This window comes from Dendrobates tinctorius, unplaced genomic scaffold (assembly GCF_039654945.1).
Source record: "Dendrobates tinctorius isolate UK_male_01 unplaced genomic scaffold, ASM3965494v1 ptg000126l, whole genome shotgun sequence".
In the NCBI taxonomy this organism is placed as follows: Eukaryota; Metazoa; Chordata; class Amphibia; order Anura; family Dendrobatidae; genus Dendrobates; species Dendrobates tinctorius.
In genome coordinates, this window is record NW_027361794.1 from 4,440,225 (window position 1) to 4,462,455 (window position 22,231).

General features: G+C 46.9%; 1 protein-coding gene across 1 annotated transcript; it reads right to left on the reverse strand.

The window, feature by feature from the left end:
• Positions 1 to 553: 553 nt before the first annotated feature.
• Positions 554 to 19,750, reverse strand: LOC141047251 (uncharacterized). The gene is made up of 8 exons (XM_073542252.1): positions 19,576 to 19,750; positions 9,922 to 10,071; positions 7,828 to 7,977; positions 7,519 to 7,698; positions 7,312 to 7,435; positions 7,139 to 7,236; positions 6,850 to 6,940; positions 554 to 1,964 (listed from the first exon to the last, which is right to left on the reverse strand). The coding sequence occupies exons 2-8, from the start codon at positions 9,979 to 9,981 to the stop codon at positions 991 to 993; spliced, it is 1,677 nt and encodes a 558-aa protein (XP_073398353.1). The 5' UTR covers positions 9,982 to 10,071; positions 19,576 to 19,750; the 3' UTR covers positions 554 to 990.
• Between the last annotated feature and the right edge of the window lie 2,481 nt (positions 19,751 to 22,231).

Below are 22,231 nucleotides of genomic sequence, written 5' to 3' on the forward strand. Positions count from 1 at the left end.
TATACCCTGATATTAGCGTGTTTTACCACACAATTGGTGGTCTTGTATTTATTTCTATGTAGCTACATAGTGGGCCCCAAGAAAGATTGTCTCTGGTGGGCCCAAGGTGCTCCAGTCTGACGCTGGTTTGAAGTCTGGAGTTTACATATATGTGGCTAGTTTTCTGACTGTTCCGGATAACATGATACATGATTTTAGGATTTTTTTTGTCTAGTCTCACTTGAATATAGGTCAGTATTAAATAGTCTCCTGATGAGTCGCCTTTTGTGAGGACCATGACACCTGTAGAAATGAGAGGCTTGGAGAGTGAGTGTGTATACATCACCTCACCCTATCTACTACAACGTGGGGTATATGTTTTTTCCATTAGTCACCTTCTGACTAACTTTCAGGGGGTGAATTATTTGTATAGTTTTACATTTGGAATTAATAAAGTTTAATTTTATCCTTTTGTCAGCAAACATGAGGAATGACAAGAGACAACCCCATTAAGAAGATCCAATTTTGGTTAAAACTATTCCAACATTATGAACACAAAAAAGTCTCTCCTATGTGATGTCTCTGATGTTTATTAACAGTTGATTTCAAAGTAAAATATTTCACACATTAAGAAAATGAAAAATGCTTCTGTGTGTGAGTGCTCTGATGTCTAACAAGACGCTCTTTTCAGTTAAAACATTTCCCACATTCTGAACAGGAAAAAGGCTTCTCCCCTGTGTGAGTTCTCCGGTGGTTAACCAAATATGATTTCTGTGTAAAACATTTCCCACATTCTGAACATGAAAAAGGCTTCTTCCCTGTGTGAGTTCTCTGGTGCTTAACAATATTTGATTTCCGGGTAAAACACTTCCCACATTCTGAACATGAAAAAGGCTTCTCCCCTGTGTGACTGCTCTGATGTCTAACAAGAAGCTTTTTACAATTAAAACATTTCCCACATTCTGAACAGGAAAAAGGCTTCTCCCCTGTGTGAGTTCTCTGGTGGTTAACCTAATCTGATTTCTGTGTAAAACATTTCCCACATTCTGAACATGAAAAAAGCTTCTCTCCTGTGTGAGTTCTCTGGTGCTTAACAATATTTGATTTCCGGGTAAAACACTTCCCACATTCTGAACATGAAAAAGCCTTCTCCCCTGTGTGACTGCTCTTATGTCTAACAAGATGCTCTTTCCGGTTAAAACATTTCCCACATTCTGAACAGGAAAAAGGCTTCTCTCCTGAGTGGATTCTCTGGTGCTTAACAAAATTTGATTTCTGATTGAAACTTTTCCCACATTCTGAACAGGAAAAAGACGTCTCCCCTGAGTGAATCCTTTGGTGTATAAAAAGATGACATTTCTGGGTAAAACATTTCCCACATTCTGAACATGAAAAAGGTTTCTTCCCTGTGTGAGTTCTCTGGTGCTTAACCAAAGCTGATTTCTCATTAAAACATTTCCCACATTCTGAACATGAAAATGGCTTCTCCCCTGTGTGAGTTCTCTGATGTGCATCAAGAGTTGATTTATGTGTAAAATATTTCCCACATTCTGAACAGGAAAAAGGCTTCTCCCCTGTGTGGGTTCTTTGGTGTATAAAAAGATTCCATTTCTGTTGAAAACATTTCCCACAATCTGAACAGGAAAAAGGCTTTTCCCCTGTGTGAATTCTCTGGTGCGTAACAAAATGTGATTTCCATGTAAAATATTTCCCACATTTTGAACATGAAAATGACTTCTTTGCTTTAGGAACAGTTTGGTTTTTAATGCCTCTTTTGTGGCTTTGATTTTCCTTAGTAGTCGGTAATGAATCAGAAGATGAGATCTGTTTCATAGGATCAGATGACAGATCTTTGCTGTGAAGGGATGATGGTCTATCTGGAGTAATAACAATCACTTCAGTTGCATCTTGTGGGATTTCAAGATCATGAGATTTAAAAATTGAAGATGTCAGCTGTCCCTCTGATTTCCTGGTACAGTCACCTGCTAAGATAAAAAACATTATTTTTTTAATAAAATATCCTTCAGTTTTATATTTTTGAACATTTCTACTTAAACTGCCCATAAAAATGGCAAGCTATGTAAAAAACTTGAATTATTTACCAAGACCATGACAGTTCACAGTCTAATAGAAAACCTTGTTGGATGAGCCAGTAGTGTGTGATGTGCAACTGTTTGTTCATTCGGCCTTCCAAATATCAAATAAAAAGAAACCAATCAATGATATGTAGGAGAAAATAATACCAATTCTCATCTCACAAAAAAAGTCCCCACTCAGGTCCATCATCTGTCAATGGAATAACAGAGGTTCCCACACTATTAGTGGTTAAAAGCCTATTGAAAAGCAACAAGGTTTCTATAAACCAATCCAACAAAATCCGCTCTCACTTCTGAATCTTGCAGTGCGCTCAAACAACATTTAGGATCCCTGTATTTAGGAATATTATAGTGAGAAGAATCCTCTTAATTTGCGGTGTGTGTCTCCTGCAGCACAATCTGGGAACTATGTGTTGGGTAGTAAAATGGCAATTGTGTAATTTTCACTCTCCAACATCCACTGCGTATTAATTTCAGGAAAGTTGCTGTGGAGTCAAAATATTCACTCCTCCTACTGTATAAATTATAACCCTCAGAGAATTAATTTATAAAATAGAATCACTTTATGGGGATTTCGACTATTCTGGCTTTCTGTCTTTTAGTTATATTAGGGCTTCTGCAAATGATGTGTCCAATCTCATCTGGGATCTGTTCCTGCTGTCCAGCTGTAGTAATCTGCTCCCTACTTCAGCCAATTGGAAAGCACTACACCCTACTAAAGCTCAAAGCATATTGTCGTTGTTCTCCTCTGGTTCAGTCCTCTGTGTTCAGCTTGCGGCTTGTGTATTTGTTTCCTGTTGTAACCGTGGCCCATTTACTGACTGCTCTTGTGTCTTCTGATTCTGTATTCTGTCCTTCTGGTTCTGACCCAGCTACCTGACTATTCTTCTTGCCTTCTAACACCACAGAATAGCAGGTAGCATCATGGCCCAAGCCTAGGGGTCCCAGTGTAAGTCCAGATCCATGTAAGGCTATGTGCACACGTTGCGGATTCCGCTGTGGGTTTTTCCGTGCGGAAACGCAGGTAAAACCGCAGGTAAAGTGACCTGCAGTTTTCCTGCGGTTTGGTCTGCGGTTTTGCCCTGCGGTTTCACACCTCTACTATGGTAAAGGTATGAAACTGCTGCGGAATCCGCACAAACAATTGACATGCTGTGGTTTGTAAACCGCAGCAAAACCGCACGGAAAAATCCGCTCCGTCAGCACAGGGTTTTTGAAACCCCATAGGGTTTCATTGTACTGTACATGGTCAGCGGAACTGCTGCGTTTCCGCAGGGCCAAAACCGCTGCGGAAACGCAGCAGAATCCGCAACGTGTGCACATAGCCTAAGGGTGTTAAAGGGCGATGAGCAAGGCAATCCTTGGGATATGGAAAGCAGAGAAGAAAGTGCCAAGCATGTTCATGGTGGACATCTTTTGAGCTGCCAGGTGACCATGAACAGTGCTCCCAATACATTGTGTCTGCAAACTATTCCAGCAAGATCTGCATTCAAATAGCTAAATGGCGCTCCTTCCCTTCTGAACATTTCCATGTGCCCAGACAGTAGTGTACAATCGAATATAGGGTATTGTGCAAAGCTGGAAAATAATTTGTAAGATCCATTTGTTTTCTATTATCCTTTGTGAATAATTCCAAAGTTATCACCACATAAAGTGACACAAGTCAGATTTTAAAAATGGGGCCTGATTAGGAACACAAAACTGGCTGCGGGAAAAGGTTAAATCAGAGTATTTTGGACACTAACTACTGTAGTCGAAAACTGTGAGTATAGACAATAACACATCTACTGAAATGATCAAACCCAACAGTCTCCATCAGTAATAAATGAGTGACCAGTGGTGAAACCTCTCTGGGATAAATAGCGTATGGGGCTCAGTGACTTCACAATCTAAACTATCGTAAGGTCCAATATTTTCTGTCAGATGAGTTTCAAGAAGAAATATTAGGCATTTAAAGAGCAGAGCTGAGATATCTTAAAGGGAACCTGTCAGCAGGATTATGCACAGTAACCTACAGACACTTTCAGGTTGGCGCCGTTATACTGATTACAATGATACCTTGGTTGATGAAATTCGTCTTGTGGTTGTTGTTTAATCTGTATTTGTAGTTTTCAGTTAATAAGATTCTCGTGCTTTGGTGTGAGTCTGTGGGTGGGTCTGTGGGTTGGGATGTGAGCGGGGCTGTGGGCGGGGCTTTATGTGTCGCTCTGATTACATATGCATCTGTATTGGCTTATGACAGGTCACTGATCCCTCAGTGACCTGCCCCCCATTTTTACATAATTCATATAATAGCGTTGATCTTATTGTTGATAATGCCTATAACATTGTGGCTATTGTGAGGCTTAGAAAAAAAATTACATCCAGCAAAATGTAACCGGTAATGGCGGCGCCTGCGGAGTACCATCTATAAGTAAGAGATAGATGCTACTGGACAGGCACCGCCGATGTCATTTTGTTGGATGTAGTTTTTGTTCTAAGCCTCACAATAGACACAATATTCAAGGCATTATCAACAATAATATCAACGCTATTATATGCATTACGTAAAATAGGGGGCAGGTCACTGAAGGATCAGTGACCTGCCATAAGCCAATACAGATGAATATGTAAACAGAGAACCACATAAAGCCCCGCCCACAGCCCCACGCCAGAGCATGAGAATCTCATTAAGGCTCTGGGCCCACGTAGCGTTTTATTCCGGACACTAAAAACCGGACTCCTTCCCAGAAATCGCACGCTTTTTTCCGCGCGATTTCACCGCGATTATGTTCGCGATTTTCACGTGCGATATTCAAGCACTTTCCAAGCGATTTGAAGCATCGCTTGGAAAGTGATTGACAGGTTGGTCACACTCGTCAAACATAGTGTTTGACAAGTGTGAGCAGCTTTTTACTATTGAGGCGGCCTATGCGGCACCAATAGTAAAAGATAGAATGTTAAAAATGCTAAAAAAATAAAAAATCGGGGTATATTTACCTTCCGACGTCCCGCGCTGCCATCCCGGGCCTCAGCGTTCCCAGTAATGCCTTGCGAGACCTGTGATGACGTTGGTCTCGCGTTGCTATAGCGATCTCGCGAGACCGATAGTCACGCGAGACTACGTCATCACAGGCCGGGAATGCAGCGCGGGACGTCAGAAGGTAAATATACCCCGATTTTTTATTTTTTATTATTTTTTTTACAGGGGTATGGTACCCAGGGCCTGGAGGACAGTCTCCTCTCCTCCACACCGTGGGTACCAACCACACATGAGACGCTTAACTTCCCGCATGGTGGGCATAGCCACATGCAGGAAGTAAGCGATTCTCATGCATTCCTATGGGTGAGGAATCGCGGCAATTCTTTGCGATTCCGCACAAAAGAATGAGCATGCTACGATTTTTTCCGCGATGCGGTTCCGCCGCGGGAAAAAGCGCAGCATTAGCACAGCATGTGCGGAATGCCATAGGAATGCATGGGGGGCATTCTGTACACGATTTTTAAACGTTTTCGCGCCAAAAATCGCGGCAAAAACGCTTAAAAATCACATCGTGGGCACACAGCCTAACTGAAAACTACAAATAAAGATTAAACAACAACAACCACAAGACGGATTTCATCACCAGGTATCATTGTAATCAGTATAACGGCGCCAACCTGACAGTGTCTGTAGATTACTGTGCACAATACTGCTGACAGGTTCACTTTAAATTTAGATCTTAGGCTTTTGGAAGAGGCGATGGAGAGCTTTTTATTAAGACTATCAGGGAGTTACAGACTCAAATAAGTGAGGCAGATCCCACCACAATCAAGCTATCATACAGAATGAACAGGTAAAAAAAGACATAGAATGAAAAAAACATTATATCCCCAAAAACAACGTATGTACGAGGGGAGAACTCCAACAGTAAACCGGAGTTGCACTCCTTTATGGTGGACTATTGGCGCTACTGTGAGTCCTGACCAAAAGAGTAGACAAAGTATTAGTGTTCCCCATTGCAGGAAAGATTATGCAGTAATCTGAATTCCTTAGGGTCAAAAATATAATGGAATTTATGACGAGGAGTGAATCCATGAAACCAGGGCTCAAGCCATGCCAACACATCTCCTGCAGGCCAGAATAAATTTACGGTATATCATAGCCATCAGCCACGCACAGCTTAGAGATATATCATGGCACAGATGTAATGTTTTTATGTAGTTTATCACAATCCTCCTTGAAATTAGTTAGTTTTAATACAAGCTGAAAAGTCAGGATAAAGGGAAACTCTTTTGCCATTGTACAGAAATTCACACTTGGCCTCACTGCACATTTAATGTTGTCTATCATAAAAGCAAAGTTTGGCCAGAAAGACTGGTCCTGGGACCATATGAGCACATTCAGCAGCACAGAAGGGAGAGAAGGTAGATTCATCCAATAAGATATCAGGGTTCTAGGAAGCCAACAGCATCATTACCCTCTGATTTCTCTTGCAAACTCATCAGAATACATTTCTTCAAGTGATTTTCTAACTTGTCAGCACATTCTATTAATGCCATCATTTGGCTTTGTAGTTTACAGGTCTGGGCAGGTAACGGTCAGCGTCTTCTAATTCCAGAGGGTAGGTGGATACTTCAGGTGCTAAGTTCTATAGAAAAGGGCTTTCAATGTCCAAAGTTATTTGAACAGTTTTGGGTGGAGGAGAATGTTGTAGTTGGGAGGCAAAATGATGAACATGGTAATACAGCGGGACTACACCACCGATAAAGAGAAGAATCTGTGACTTCTCTGCATTTAGTGGTTACTACTCACCTAGGCTGTCATATGTGGGAATCTCCTCTTTACACCACTCATCACCCCTCACATATGTCTCTGTAGTATTAATATGGGTCAGATTTTCAACCTGAAACAAATATTGTAAAAGTCACAGACAGATGGAGAAGTCACATCTATGATCAGCTCTAATCCTGCCATCTACACCGTTCTCATTACACAAGTATAAAGCATATAATACTGGTGGATAATACAAGACTGAGCACAAGACCTTCACAGCCGTCTACACATCATAGGGGAGAGCTCATCACACCTTCTCTCCATCTACCTGATGATCCTGAGGAACATTGGGATCTTCTTGTTTACAGTCCTGTGGAAGAAGAGGACGGGGACATCTCTCTGGTGTTGTCCTCTTACTGGATAGAACTGTAGGAAACACATACAGGGACTGAATTCTTTACATACAGTTAATTGTAGGCCGTGTGTATTTAGTCCTATTACCTGGTGATGTGAGAGGCTGGGGAACCTCCATCATGACGTCCTTGTACAGATCTTTGTGTCCTTCTAAATACTCCCACTCCTCCATGGAGAAATAGACAGTGACGTCCTGACACCTTATAGGAACCTGACACATACAATGATACAGTCATCCCCCCGATCTCTTCATAGCGTTACTGTATAATGTCCCAGCATTCCCAGCAGTGTCACCTCTCCAGTCAGCAGCTCAATCATCTTGTAGGTGAGTTCTAGGATCTTCTGGTCATTGATGTCCTCATGTATCAGGGGGTGAGGTGGAGGCCCCGTGATTGGGCTCAGGGGTCTTCCCCATCCCTCAGACACAGGGTCCTGACAGCGCTCACTAGAGGTCTTCTTCACTACTGTGTAATCCTGGTTATGGAGAGACACATTAATAAACCTCACTACAGACATTTCCAGAGTCCTCACCTCTCCAGTTCTGTCCATCTGTTATTCCCATAGATAAGAATGATGTAACGTGACGTCATCAGAATCACTCACCTCTCCAGTAAGCCGGAAGAGGATCTCTAGGGTGAGGTGTAATATCCTCTCCGCCATCTTGTCTCTGTCCATATCCATCATTGATGGGTAAATCAGGAAAATTCTCTTATATAGAAGATCTTCACTGAGAGGATCCGATATTGTAGAGACCTGAATGAGAAGATGAGCCGATGTAACATCATAAAAATCCTGTGTAATAATACAATTACTGGAGATAATAAGGGAAACACATGAGGAGATTTATTCTTTTACAGTATTTAGTTTTCTTCTTTACATCTACTAATACAACCTATATATTTAGGCCACAGACAACAAGCAGTTTCCTCCTCGGAGTCGGCAGCTGAATACGTTTCTCATAGACTCATCAGGAGAAATTGTGTAAAAAAAAATTGCTTTTGTTTTCTCCCATTATTCCTTTTGGGGACAAAGCAACAATTTAGTGGGACAAATGGTGATTTCTCATTTACTCAGCTCAATGTTATACAATTCTGTGACTGTGAGGGTTAGGAATACTCACTGCTCCCCGACATGAATCCCCCAGAGGTGGAGTGTGTAACATGGGGTCACTTGTGGGGTCTCTGCTGTTATGGCTTGTCAGGGGCTCTTCACATGTGACATGGCGTCCGCAATCTATTCCAGCCAAAATGGCGTCCCTTCCCTTCCGAGCCTATGGGGCAACGGCGCACTCAGGAGACATTGCACAACACATTGTATGGTGTCATTTCTCCTGAAACCTTTATGAAAATGGAAAATTTGGGGCTAAAGTAACATCTATGTGAGGAAAAAAAGTAAAATGGTCATTTTTTTCCTTCCACATTGCTAAAATTCCTGTCACACTACTCACAGGAGGAACCGGCCCAGAAAGGAGAAGATCCAGCGAGTGTCTGCCACATATATGGCCGCTCTGTGCGCAGGACCTGTGGTGAGGTCACAGGAGGGGAGGAGTCAGGGGTCACATGATCTCCGGAGTGCAGACGCTACATGGAGACTTCTCCTCAGTCAGTGACGTTCCCGCCATTATTCCCCCTCACTACTGGCACAATTACCCCGCGCTGCCTTTTCTACACAGTGTTGTGTGTGGAATGTAACGTGTGATTTCTCTGGAGACAAATAGACCCCACACGAGGGAATTATCACCAGTTACCGGACGTCTACTATATGGCGGCATATGATTGTTACATATTGTACTTCATGATAGCGGTAAATTTCTTCGATATGACTTCGGTTTATTTGTGAAAAAAATCAGAAATTTGGTGAAGATTTTGAAAATGTCGCAATTATCAAACTTTTACTTTTTATGCCCTTAATTCAGAGTGATGTTGCGCAAAATAGTTAATGAATAGGATTTCCCATATGTCTACTTTCCATCAGCAAAGTTTTCGAAACATTACTTTTTGTTGTTGAGAAGTTAGAAGGGTTAAAAGTTGACCAGAAACTTCTATTATTTTTATCAACAAATTTACAAAACCATTTTTTTAGGGACCACCTCACATTTGAAATGACTTTGAGGGGCCTATATGACAAAAAATACCACAAAGTGACAACTGTAAAAACTGCTCCCCTCAAGGTGCTCAAAATGACATTCAACAAGTTTATTAACTCTTCAGGTGCTTCACAGGAATAAGTGGAATGTCAAAGAAAAAAAATGAACATTTAACTTTTTTTCACAAATAAGTTTACATTAGACCCAATTTTTTTTTTTTATTTTCACAAGGGTACCAGGAGAAAATGAAATGCAAAATTTGTTGTGTATTTTCTCCTGAGCACACTGGTACCCCATATGTGGGGAAAATTACTGTCTGGGCGCACAATAGGGCACAGAAGGTGGTGTAGCGACATTTGACTTTGTGACTGGTATCATTAGTGGACGCCATGTCACGTTTGGAGAACCCTTGATGTGCCTAAAGAGAGGAAATACCCTATAAGTGACCATATTGTGGAAACTGGATCCCTTAAAGGGAATCTGTCACCCTTTTTTTGCCCTATTAGCTGCCGGCATAGACATCGGGGGCTTATCTACAGCATTCTGTAATACTGTAGATAAGCCTCTGATGTAACCTGAAAGAGAAGAAAAACACGTTATATTATACTCACGGAGGTGGGCGGTCCGGTCCGATGGGTGTCGCCATCCCATCCGGCGCCTCCCTTCTTCATGCGATGACGTTCTCTTCTCCCGTCCTGAAATCTAGATGTACAGTCAGCACCTTAAACGCTAGCTGCTTCACAGAAGTGTATAACGTTGAGCTGTGAAAGCAAAAAAAAATCTAACTAGATGCGCCTTTTCTGTGGTCGCTGCGGGCTGCTATTTTTAGGCTGGGATGGGGGCCAGTATCCATGGCCCCTTACCAGCCTAAGAATACCAGCCCCCAGCTGTCTGCTTTAGCTGTCTGCTTTAGCTTGGCTGGTTGTCAAACCCCATGCCGATTTTTAAAATTACTTATTTAAATAATACTTTATTCTTGATAACATGCCTTGCTAACGCTGACAGCTGAAGGTTGCACCCGCAGCAATGAGTTTTGCCTGGCTGCTTATCAAAAATATAGGGAAACCCACAGTTTTTTTTTAAATTATTCATTTATAGCGCAGGTGCCGGCTGTTGAATACTCCCATCAGCCACTACCTGTTGTTGCTTGTATTAGTGGCAGCAGGTGGGTGCTGATGGGAGTAGTTGTCCCATCAGCCGACACCAGTGACCAGAGGTAAACTTATACATCCGATCATATCTGCTGGCTCGCGCGGTGTGACGTCTGTCAGTTGTGAGTCCGAGCCGCACATAAGACAGCACCCCGAGATCCTTTAGCCCTATACAGGGATCTGGAATTACAGTAGAGCCCAGGAGGTAGCTGTCTATGAGAGCAACGGACCTGAGCAGGACGATCGCCAGAAAGGGATTAATAAACGGGACTGAAAGCGTAGTCAGGAGTCCAAGTCTAAACCAGGCGGGCAGCAGGGGTACAAAATCGGCAGGCTGAAGAAGGGTCAAAGGTCCAGGCCAAGGTCAGAGTCAAAAAACCGGGAGAATAGCAGAGGTACAAAATCATCAGGCTGTAGAAGGGTCAGAAAGCCAGGCTTAAAGGGAATCTATCACCCTTTTTTTGGCTTTCAGCTGCCGGCATTGACATCAGGGGCTTATCTACAGCATTCTGTAATGCTGTAGATAAGCCTCCGATGTAACCTGAAAGAGAAGAAAAACACGTTATATTATACTCACCGGGGTAGGCGGTCCAGTCCAATGGGTGTTGCGGTCCGGCGACTCCCTTCTTCATGCGATGACATCCTCTTCTTCCCGTCCTGTAATGGCTCCGTCGAAGTGCACTGCTCTGCCCTGTTGCAGTGCGCAGGCATCGGGAGCGGTCTGGCGCCTGCGCACTGCAGAATTCTGCTCTGCCCTCAACAGGGCAGAGAAGTGCACCTGCGCCGAAACCATTACAGGACTGGAAGAAGAGGACATCATCACATGAAGAAGGGAGGCGTCGGACCAGACCGCAACACCCATCGGACCGGACCGCCCACCCCGATGAGTATAATATAACGTGTTTTTCTTCTCTTTCAGGTTACATCGGAGGCTTATCTACAGCATTACAGAATGCTGTAGAGAAGCCCCTGATGTCAATGCCGGCAGCTGAAAGGCAAAAAAAGGGTGACAGATTGCCTTTAAGGTCAGAGTCAAAAAACCGGCAGAATAGCAGAGGTACAAAATCGGCAGGCTGTAGAAGGGTCAGAAATCCAGGCTTAAGGTCAGAGTCAAAAATAGCAAATACAACACTAGCACACTGGGGAAACCAAGACTATATCTGGCGGCCTGCAGGACAGGCCCCAAAGTATTTGAAGGATAAGGCTATCCCTCACAGGCTCACATTCTGATGACCTCATCTGGACTGCCCCCAGAACCAGGCCAAATGGTGATGCACCAACCCCTTCACCTCTGACAGAAGAGCGGAGCCTGCACCCACCATATGCCTGCGCAGGAGCCCCTTCTCTGTCACCACCGTCACCCACGGGAGAACCACGGCGATGCCCAACGACAGAGGCATGCGTCAAAGGAGCGGACCCACATGAGGACCTAGCCCTCTTATTGCTGGCACCACCAGTCGAAGGAGTCCGGCGCCTCCCAGTGGCCAAGGCAGGAACAGCAACCCCCGAGTCCGACGGCGACAGTCCGGCGCCTTCCAGTGGCCGAGGCAGGAACAGCAGCCCCCGAGTCTGATGGTGACGTGACAGTCCGGCGCCTCCCAGTGGCCGAGGCCGGAACACCAGCCCCCAAGTCTGACAGCGACGTGACAGTACCCCCCCTTCTAAGAAAGGCCTCCAGACCCTCCAAACCCAGTTTGTTGGGATGAAGGAGATGAAACTTCCTGATCAACCCCTTGGCATGAACGTTACTGACAGGGACCCAGGACCTTTCCTCCAGACCGTAGCCATTCCAGTGCACCAGATACTGCACGGATCCTCTCACTAAGCGGGAGTCAAGGATACCCTGGACTTCGTATTCCAAGGCACCCCCGACCAAAACTGGAGGAGGAGGGGACTGGACATGATGAATTGGAGAGAGGTACAATTTGAGAAGGGACTTATGCAATACATTCGGAAGTTTGAATGATTGAGGGAGTTTCAGACGAAAGGCTACTGGATTAATCACCTCAATAATTTCATATGGACCAATGAACCTAGCACCCAGTTTAGCAGATGGCACTTTAAGCCTAATATTCCTGATAGAAAGCCAGACTTTGTCTCCAACTCCCATGTGCGGCCCCTTGGATTGCCGTCTGTTAGCAGAAGAAGGTTGTTTAGCATGAGCCCCTTTTAAGTTTATGTTAACTTCTGACCAGATAGTTTTTAACTGATGTGTAGATCTTTCTACCCCAGAAAGCTCTGACATCTTAGCAGAGAATGAACCAAAGCGTGGGTGCAGCCCATGATTACAGAAAAAAGGGGTAGTCTTGATGGACTCCTGGTACTGATTATTCAGGGCAAACTCTGCTAACAGCAGATGTTCCACCCAATCGGACTGATGCTCAGAGACATAACAACGGAGATACTGTTCAAGAGCTTGGTTGGTGCGCTCGGTTTGACCATTGGTTTCAGGGTAATAGGCAGAGGAGAAGGACAATTCAATGTCAATCCTTTTACAGAATGCCGTCCAAAATTTCAAAACGAACTGGGTACCCCTGTCGGACACAATATTCACATGAGCACCATGCAGTCGTACAACATGAGTAATGAACAGTTTGCTCAGGGTTTCGGAATTAGGTAGTCCAGACAGAGGAACAAAATTACACTGCTTACTGAACCTATCCACCACCACCCAGATACACATCTTCCCTTCTGAGAGCAGTAAGTCAGTAATAAAGTCCATGGAGATGTGAGTCCAAGGACCCTCAGGGGTAGGCAAGGACTGGAGCCAGCTGGCAGGGCGATTATAATGAGACTTAGCGCGAGCACAGATTTCACAAGCCAGTACATAGTCCTTACAATCCTTTACTATAGTTGGCCACCAAAAATTCCTGGTCACAAGTCTGATGGTGTTATTGATACCTGGATGCCCTGCAAGGACAGAATCATGCGATTCCTTCAGAACTTGAAGGCGGAATGTGGCCAGAACACACAAATTTTGGGGAGGAGTAGTGTCAGGGACTTTTTCTGGGGATCTACGAATCTCCTCCAGAAGATCCAAAGACACAGCCGAAACAACAATCCCGTTGGCCAATATTGGAGTCAGTTCAGAGTCCTCGACCTGTGAGGGGCAAAAACTTCGAGAGAGGGCATCAGCCCTTACATTCTTAGTACCTGGTCGGAAAGTGATCACAAAATCAAATCTAGAAAAGAACAAGGCCCACCTTGCCTGTCTAGGATTCAGTCTTTTTGCTGACTCCAAGTAGGTCAGGTTCTTGTGATCAGTAATCACGGTGATCTTATGTTTGGCAGCTTCGAAGAAGTGGCTCCATTCCTCGAAGGCCCATTTTATTGCCAATAATTCCCGATTCTCTATATCATAATTCCTCTCAGTGGAAGAGAATTTTCGGGAAAAGAAGGCACATGGATGAAGGTGAGTGAGGGATGCAGTGCCTTGCGATAGCACTGCTCCTACTCTAAATTCAGAGGCATCTACCTCTACAATAAAGGAGCGGTCCAGTTCAGGCTGAACCAATATCAGGTTAGAGGATAAACATTCCTTTAAAACAGAAAATGCCTGAAGTGCCTCAGGCTTCCAGTTAACCACATCTGCCCCTTTCCGAGTCAAATCCGTGAGTGGTTTGGCAATCTCCGAAAAACCTTTAATAAATTTGGGATAATAGTGAAACCTAAAAATTGCTGCAGCGCTTTAAGAGACTTGGGTTGTACCCATTCATTAATGGGTTGGATCTTGGCAGGATCCATGCGAAACCCTTTAGCTGACACAATGTACCCCAGAAACTGTACCTCCTCAGCCATGAAAACGCATTTCTCTAGTTTGGCGAATAAGGAATGCTCCCTAAGTCTCTGGAGGACAGAACAGACATGTTGGACGTGCGTTATAAGGTCAGCAAAGTAGATCAGGATATTGACACGTGGACCTGTCCTGTGTGACACGACCCGCAGGCCGGTAACTAAAACAACAAGACGCGGCACGTGATACTGTCCTGTGTGAAATGGCTCGCAGGCCGGTAACTAAAACAACAAGACAAGGGGAAGGGAACAACAGTTACAACGGTGGGCCCTGCGATAGGGACAGGGGACGTGGAGACCTCCTGCACTCCTCTGAGTCAGTGTCCCTAACGCTCCTAACGTTCCCTATGCCGGTCCGCACCGGGTGCAGATCAGGAACCTGTCGCCCTAGCACACCCTACACCTATCCCTTGCTAGGGAGCTGGGTGGCGCAGGCACTGGCCCCACTCCTGTACTAATACACACTAAGGAAAAACACAAACGGGGAAACACCACTTAGCTTTACTCTGTTGCACTTGCTCCTGGCAACAGAGTCCACCACCAGCATGCAGCTCTCCTCCTGAATCACTGCCACCAAGCTCTGTCAGAGCTACAAGGAAATCCCCTATGATTCCTTCCACACCAGGGCTAAGACAGTGCGGCAAGGAACGCTTTCTAGCTCCTTCCTCCACCAAGGATGGTTGAAATGAACACTATCACCAACACTGATTGCAACACCTGTGACTCTTTTTTAGCAGATCCAGCAATCGTACCTGCATTATAATCATGTGCACTTAACTAACGAAACTAGAGTGCAATGACACTCACCACCACTGGGGGCAAACTTAGAACAAACGACACCACAGTGCAATAATCCTAATGGCCACCAGGGGCAAAAACCAACCTTAAGCACAGCTTAGGGAAAAAAAAGGTTACCTGTGCTTTTTATCAGTCCTGATCCAGCATGGATCATGACAGATGTCATCCAAATAATCGACTACATATACCCCACAGATGTCTCTGAAGATATTGTTCACAAAATTCTGAAACACTGCAGGTGCGTTACTGAGCCCGAACGGCATTACGAGGTACTCAAAGTGGCCAAGGGGTGTGTTAAACGCGGTCTTCCACTCATGTCCCTTTCTTATACGAACAAGATTATATGCTCCTCGGTCAAGCTTAGTAAACCAACGGGCTCCCAACAGCTGATTAAAAAGATCAGGGATGAGTGGAAGCAGATACTGTTTTTCACAGTGATTGCATTTAACTCACGGTAATCAATGCAATGTCTGAGACCACCATCTTTTCCACAAAAAAGAACCCGGCCCCAACAGGTGAGGTGGATGGTCTAATAAAACCCTTTATGTAAACTGTCTGCTATGTAGTCTCTCATGGCCTGACGCTCTGGACCAGAGAGATTAAATATTCTCCCCTTTGGGAGACGAGAATCCGGTATCAAGTCTATGGGGGAATTGTACCCTCTGTGGGGGGGTAGTTTCTCTGATTCCACTATGGAAAAGACATCCTCATAATCTTTAAATGCATAAGGTATAAAGGGAGGTTTGATTTTAACTTGGTTCACTGATAGCGATATACAGTTGTCCTGACACTGTGGGCTCCAGCACACAATATCACCCAGGTGCCAGTCTATGACCGGATTATGTTTGCGCAACCATGGTACACCCAGAATAACTGCAGATAATAAATTATCAATAACAAAAAATGCCATGTTCAGCATGTAATGACCCCAATGACATTGATACTTCCTTAGTAACAAACTCCACTCCACCCTGGACAATAGATGTGCCATTAATAGCAGTGGTTTTAATGGGGGCATTAATCCTTAGCAGTGATACACCAAGATCCCTTGCTACCAGGAAATCCATGAAGTTCCCTTCAGAACCACTATCTACATAAGCCTCCAAACACAGAGATTGCTTAAGGTATGACAGAGAGATGGGTAAAAAAACTTTGGCCGCATCTGCGGGCAATACCTGGACCCCTGGGAAGGCTTGAACAGAACTACCCAGGGGCTGATGTCACGGGCGTGAAGACTTCTGACATCCATTGTTTCCCTGAGGGCTGCAGACTGTGGCTTATGCAGCATGTTTGTGCCTGATGATGGGAGTGTTCCTCCACAGAGCTATGCAATGAAGCAGGTAACAGGTGCTTTAGCCACAGAATCAACTCAGCGAGGCAGGAGAGAAAAAAAATTCAGGGAAAAAGGTAAGGTAATGCTTTTATATATGCTGGATATAAATATAAAAATGATTTTGGGGCCAGATATAATGTGACGTCCGTCAATTGTGAGTCTGAGCCGCAAATAAGACAGCACCCCGAGAGACCACGAGACCCTTTACCCCTATACAGGGATCTGGAATTACAGCAGAGCCCAGGAGGTAGCTGCCTATGAGAGCTGCGGACCTGAGCAGGACGGTCGCCAGAAAAGGATTAATAAACGGGATCGAAAGCGTAGTCAGGAGTCCAAGTCTAAACCAGGCGGGCAGCAGGGGAACAAAATCGGCAGGCTGAAGAAGGGTCAAAGGTCCAGGCCAAGGTCAGAGTCAAAAAACCGGAAGAATAGCAGAGGTACAAAATCGTCAGGCTGTAGAAGGGTCAGAAATCCAGGTTTAAAGGGAATCGGTCACCCCTTTTTTGAGATATCATTCAATTGTATGTCACATAAGGATTCTCTTAGTACTTTTGCTTCCCCCTGACCTCGCACCTTTCATGCATAAATACCTTTTTTATATCGGTTCAGATGTAAGTAAACTGCCGCAGACCGGTCCGATGGGCGGGGCTTGTTCACCTGCTCCCCCCCCTCCCTGTCTTGCTCTATGCATTTCTTCTTGCGTAGAGCAAGACAGAGAGGGGGGAGCAGGTGAATAAGCCCCGCCCATCAGACCGGACTGCAGCAGTTTACATACATCTGAACCGATCTAAAAAAGGTATTTATGCATGAAAGGTGCGGGGTCAGGGGGAAGCAAAAGTACTAAGAGAATCCTTATGTGACACACAATTGAATGATATCATTATATGATATCTCAAAAAAGGGGTGACAGATTCCCTTTACGGTCAGAGTCAAAAAACCGGGAGAATAGCAGAGGTACAAAATCGGCAGGCTGTAGAAGGGTCAGAAATCCAGGCTTAAGGTCAGAGTCAAAAATAGCAAATACAACACTAGCACACTGGGGAAACCAAGGCTATATCTGGCGGCCTGCAGGACAGGCCCCAAAGTATTTGAAGGATAAGGCTATCCCTCACAGGCTCACATTCTGATGACCTCATCTAGACCACCCCCAGAACCAGGCCAGATGGCGATGCACCAACCCCTTCACCTCGGACAGAGGAGCGGAGCCTGCGCCCACCAGATGCCTGCGCAGGAGCCCCTTCTCTGTCACCACCATCACCCATGGGAGAAACACGGCGATGCTCAATGACAGAGGCATGCGTCAAAGGAGCGGACCCACATGAGGACCTAGCCCTCCTATTGCTGGCAACACCAGTCGAAAGAGTCCGGCGCCTCCCAGTGGCCAAGGCAGGAACAGCAGCCCCCGAGTCCGACGACGACAGTCTGGCGCCTCCCAGTGGCCGAGGCAGGAACAACAGCCCCCGAGTCTGACGGTGACGTGACAGTCCGGCGCCTCCTAGTGGCCGAGGCCGGAACACCAGCCCCCGAGTCCGACGGCGTCGTGACACGTGGTCATCTGATAGCGAGGGAGCCGCAGTGCTCAGAAGGGTGGTATTAATCTTACCGCAAATTAAAGTCGCATCTGCATGACAGCGCAAGAAACTCCCAATGTTCAGGGTGCTAAAACCAAACAGTAAAACGGACTACCTGGTGAAGTCCATGCCTAAACAGTAGGTGTTCAATACGGACTCCAAACTTTACTGTTTGGATTTGTACATCCCTACTCTTCAACCTTCTTGATGCGTATCAAACAGTCAGCCCCTCTAATGTCAAGTATAGAAAGCCATTTAGCCCCCAAAATCTGGTCATAGTCACAGCTCTGCTCTGTACATCTCATACGCACATGGATCTGTTTGTACACCTTATACACACATGGTTTAGCTTTGTACACCTCGTACAAACATGGATCTGCTCCATACACCACGTACATGCACAGCTCTGCTTCAAACATGCGCAGGTCCTCTCTGTACACCTCGAACATGTGCGGCTCTGCTTCATACACACACAAGTCTGCTCCATACGCCCATGGCTCCGCTCCGTACACCTCAGACACATGTGGCTACGCTCAATCAAAATCAATAATCTTTAGGTGAATTCTAGGATCTTCTGGTCATTGATGGCCTCATGTATCAGGGGGTGAGGTGAAGGCCCCGTTGTTAGGTGCCGGGATTCTCCCGCTGCACGGGACGCATCTCAAGCCTTATCTGGTGCTGTGGTCTTCCACGCAGGATCAGCCGCTGGGATAACTGCTCAGCACAGACTTCGTTCCCGGCGCCCTGCCCATACTCATGATGCAGGTGTAGTTACTGCTGGCCCTCCAGTTAAGCTTATGGTGACTACTAGTTTACTGTGCTCTGGAGCCTAAGTCCAGATTTCATCCTACACAGCATGTCCATGATATTGTGCCTTCCCATTGTTGCTCGGACAACAGGTGCTCTGATGATGTGGCAGCTTCAGATTGGTCCACAGGCAAGGTCCTGTCTGTCTGGACTTGAGCAAGGTATAAAAAGCTCTCAATGGCGCTCGCCTGAGCACTAGTATCATGTGTATGGTGGCTACTTTACCACCCCGTGTGCCGCTAATAGAACTGTGAGTGTTGGTCTAGACAGGCAGTGTAGGGTGGGAACTAAAGCTTGAATTTAGCATCTGCATCGGGCATCCTCAAGCACACCGTGTGTCAGAGCAGGGTCAACCACCAGCTTAGTCTTCCCTGGGGGTTAAGTTATAGAGACCCCAATTAGTATTTTTCTATATGCCTGTGCAGTGTAACAGGGTATAGTCCTTTTTGCTTTGCTTCATAGTCCCGCTCTGTGGTGTAACAGAGCTTGTTACTTTGCGCTCTGTGCACACTGAGTGACATTTAACTCCGTGTGCTTTAAGTGTTTTCTTGCAGCCTTGCTCCGCCATTGTGCTAGCTGCGGTTTCTCCATCGCCGCACGGTGGACCCCGAGTTGCAAACGCACCTCATCCTTATTTCTTAATTGGTGCGCTCTGCCAAATCTAACACCAGTGATTGGGCTCATGGGTCTTCCCCATGCCTCAGACACAGGGTCCTGACAGCGCTCACTAGAGGTCTTCTTCACTACTGTGTAATCCTGGTTATGGAGAGACACATTAATAAATCTCACTACAGACATTCCCAGAGTCCTCACCTCTCCAGTTCTGTCCATCTGTTATTCCCATAGATAAGAATGATGTAAATGTGACGTCATCCGCTCTGTACACCTCATACACACACAGCTCTGCCACACCTACACTGTAAACCCCTCCTGACCCGACACAGAAACTTCCCCTCATCCAGCACCATGACAACCAGCACAGCAGAGTCCTGCATACACTGAGGCCCCTGATCATATGACCCCTGACTCCTCCCCTCCTGTGACCTCATCACAGGTCCTGTGCGCACAGAAAAGCCATATATGTGGAGTGCGGCTCTGCGGGTGGAGGTCGGTGCTGGAGACTCCATTATTCTCTATGTGGAGTGCGGCTCTGCGGGTGGAGGTCGGTGCTGGAGGCTCCATTATTCTGTATGTGGAGTGCGGCTCTGCGGGTGGAGGTCGGTGACGGAGGCTCCATTATTCTCTATGTGGAGTGCGGCTCTGCGAGTGGAGGTCGGTGCCGGAGGCTCCATTATTCTCTATGTGGAGTGCGGCTCTGTGGGTGGAGGTCGGTGCTGGAGGCTCCATTATTCTCTGTGGAGTGCGGCTCTGCGGGTGGAGGTCGGTGCTGGAGGCTCCATTATTCTCTGTGGAGTGCGGCTCTGCGGGTGGAGGTCGGTACCAGAGGCTCCATTATTCTCTATGTGGAGTGCGGCTCTGCGGGTGGAGGTCGGTGCTGGAGGCTCCATTATTCTCTATGTGGAGTGTGGCTCTGCGGGTGGAGGTCGGTGCCGGAGGCTCCATTATTCTCTATGTGGAGTGTGGCTCTGCGGGTGGAGGTCGGTGCTGGAGGCTCCATTTTTCTCTATGTGGAGTGCGGCTCTGCGGGTGGAGGTCTGTGCCGGAGACTCCATTATTCTCTATGTGGAGTGTGGCTCTGCGGGTGGAGGTCGGTGCTGGAGGCTCCATTTTTCTCTATGTGGAGTGCGGCTCTGCGGGTGGAGGTCTGTGCCGGAGACTCCATTATTCTCTATGTGGAGTGTGGCTCTGCGGGTGGAGGTCGGTGCCGGAGGCTCCATTATTCTCTATGTGGAGTGCGGCTCTGCGGGTGGAGGTCGGTGCCGGAGGCTCCATTATTCTCTATGTGGAGTGCAGCTCTGCGGGTGGAGGTCGGTGCTGGAGGCTCCATTATTCTCTATGTGGAGTGCGGCTCTGCGGGTGGAGGTCGGTGCCGGAGGCTCCATTATTCTCTATGTGGAGTGCGGCTCTGCGGGTGGAGGTCGGTGCTGGAGGCTCCATTATTCTCTATATGGAGTGCGGCTCTGCGGGTGGAGGTCGGTGCTGGAGGCTCCATTATTCTCTATGTGGAGGTGGGTGCCGGAGGCTCCATTATTCTCTATGTGGAGGTCGGTGCTGGAGGCTCCATTATTCTCTATGTGGAGTGCAGCTCTGCGGGTGGAGGTCGGTGCTGGAGGCTCCATTATTATCTATGTGGAGTGCTGTTGGAGGTCGGTGCTGGAGGCTCCATTATTCTCTATGTGGAGTGCGGCTCTGCGGGTGGAGGTTGGTGCCGGAGGCTCCATTATTCTCTATGTGGAGTGCGACTCTGCGGGTGGAGGTCGGTGCCGGAGGCTCCATTATTCTCTATGTGGCTCTGCGGGTGGAGGTCGGTGCCGGTGGCTCCATTATTCTCTATGTGGAGTGCGGCTCTGCGGGTGGAGGTAGGTGCCGGAGGCTCCATTATTCTCTATGTGGAGTGCGGCTCTGTGGGTTGAGGTTGGTGGTGGAGGCTCCATTATTCTCTATGTGGAGTGCGGGTGGAGGTCGGTGCTGGAGGCTCCATTATTCTCTATGTGGAGTGTGGCTCTGCGGGTGGAGGTCGGTGCCGGAGGCTCCATTATTCTCTATGTGGAGTGCGGCTCTGCGGGTGGAGGTCGGTGCCGGAGGCTCCATTATTCTCTATGTGGAGTGCGGCTCTGCGGGTGGAGGTCGGTGCTGGAGGCTCCATTATTCTGTATGTGGAGTGCGGCTCTGCGGGTGGAGGTCGGTGCTGGAGGCTCCATTATTCTCTATGTGGAGTGCGGCTCTGCGGGTGGAGGTCGGTGCCGGAGGCTCCATAATTCTCTATGTGGAGTGCGGCTCTACGGGTGGAGGTCGGTGCTGGAGGCTCCATTATTCTCTATGTGGAGTGCGGGTGGAGGTCGGTGCCGGAGGCTCCATTATTCTATATGTGGGTGGAGGTCGGTGGTGGAGGCTCCATTATTCTCTACGTGGAGTGCGGCTCTGCGGGTGGAGGTTGGTGGTGGAGGCTCCATTATTCTCTATGTGGAGTGCAGCTCTGTGGGTGGAGGTCGGTGCTGGAGGCTCCATTATTCTCTATGTGGAGTGCAGCTCTGTGGGTGGAGGTCGGTGCTGGAGGCTCCATTATTCTCTATGTGGGGTGCGGCTCTGCGGGTGGAGGTCGGTGCCGGAGGCTCCATTATTCTCTATGTGGAGTGCGGCTCTGCAGGTGGAGGTCGGTGCCGGAGGCTCCATTATTCTCTATGTGGAGTGCGGCTCTGCGGGTGGAGGTCGGTGCTGGAGGCTCCATTATTCTCTATATGGAGTGCGGCTCTGCGGGTGGAGGTCGGTGCTGGAGGCTCCATTATTCTCTATGTGGAGGTGGGTGCCGGAGGCTCCATTATTCTCTATGTGGAGGTCGGTGCTGGAG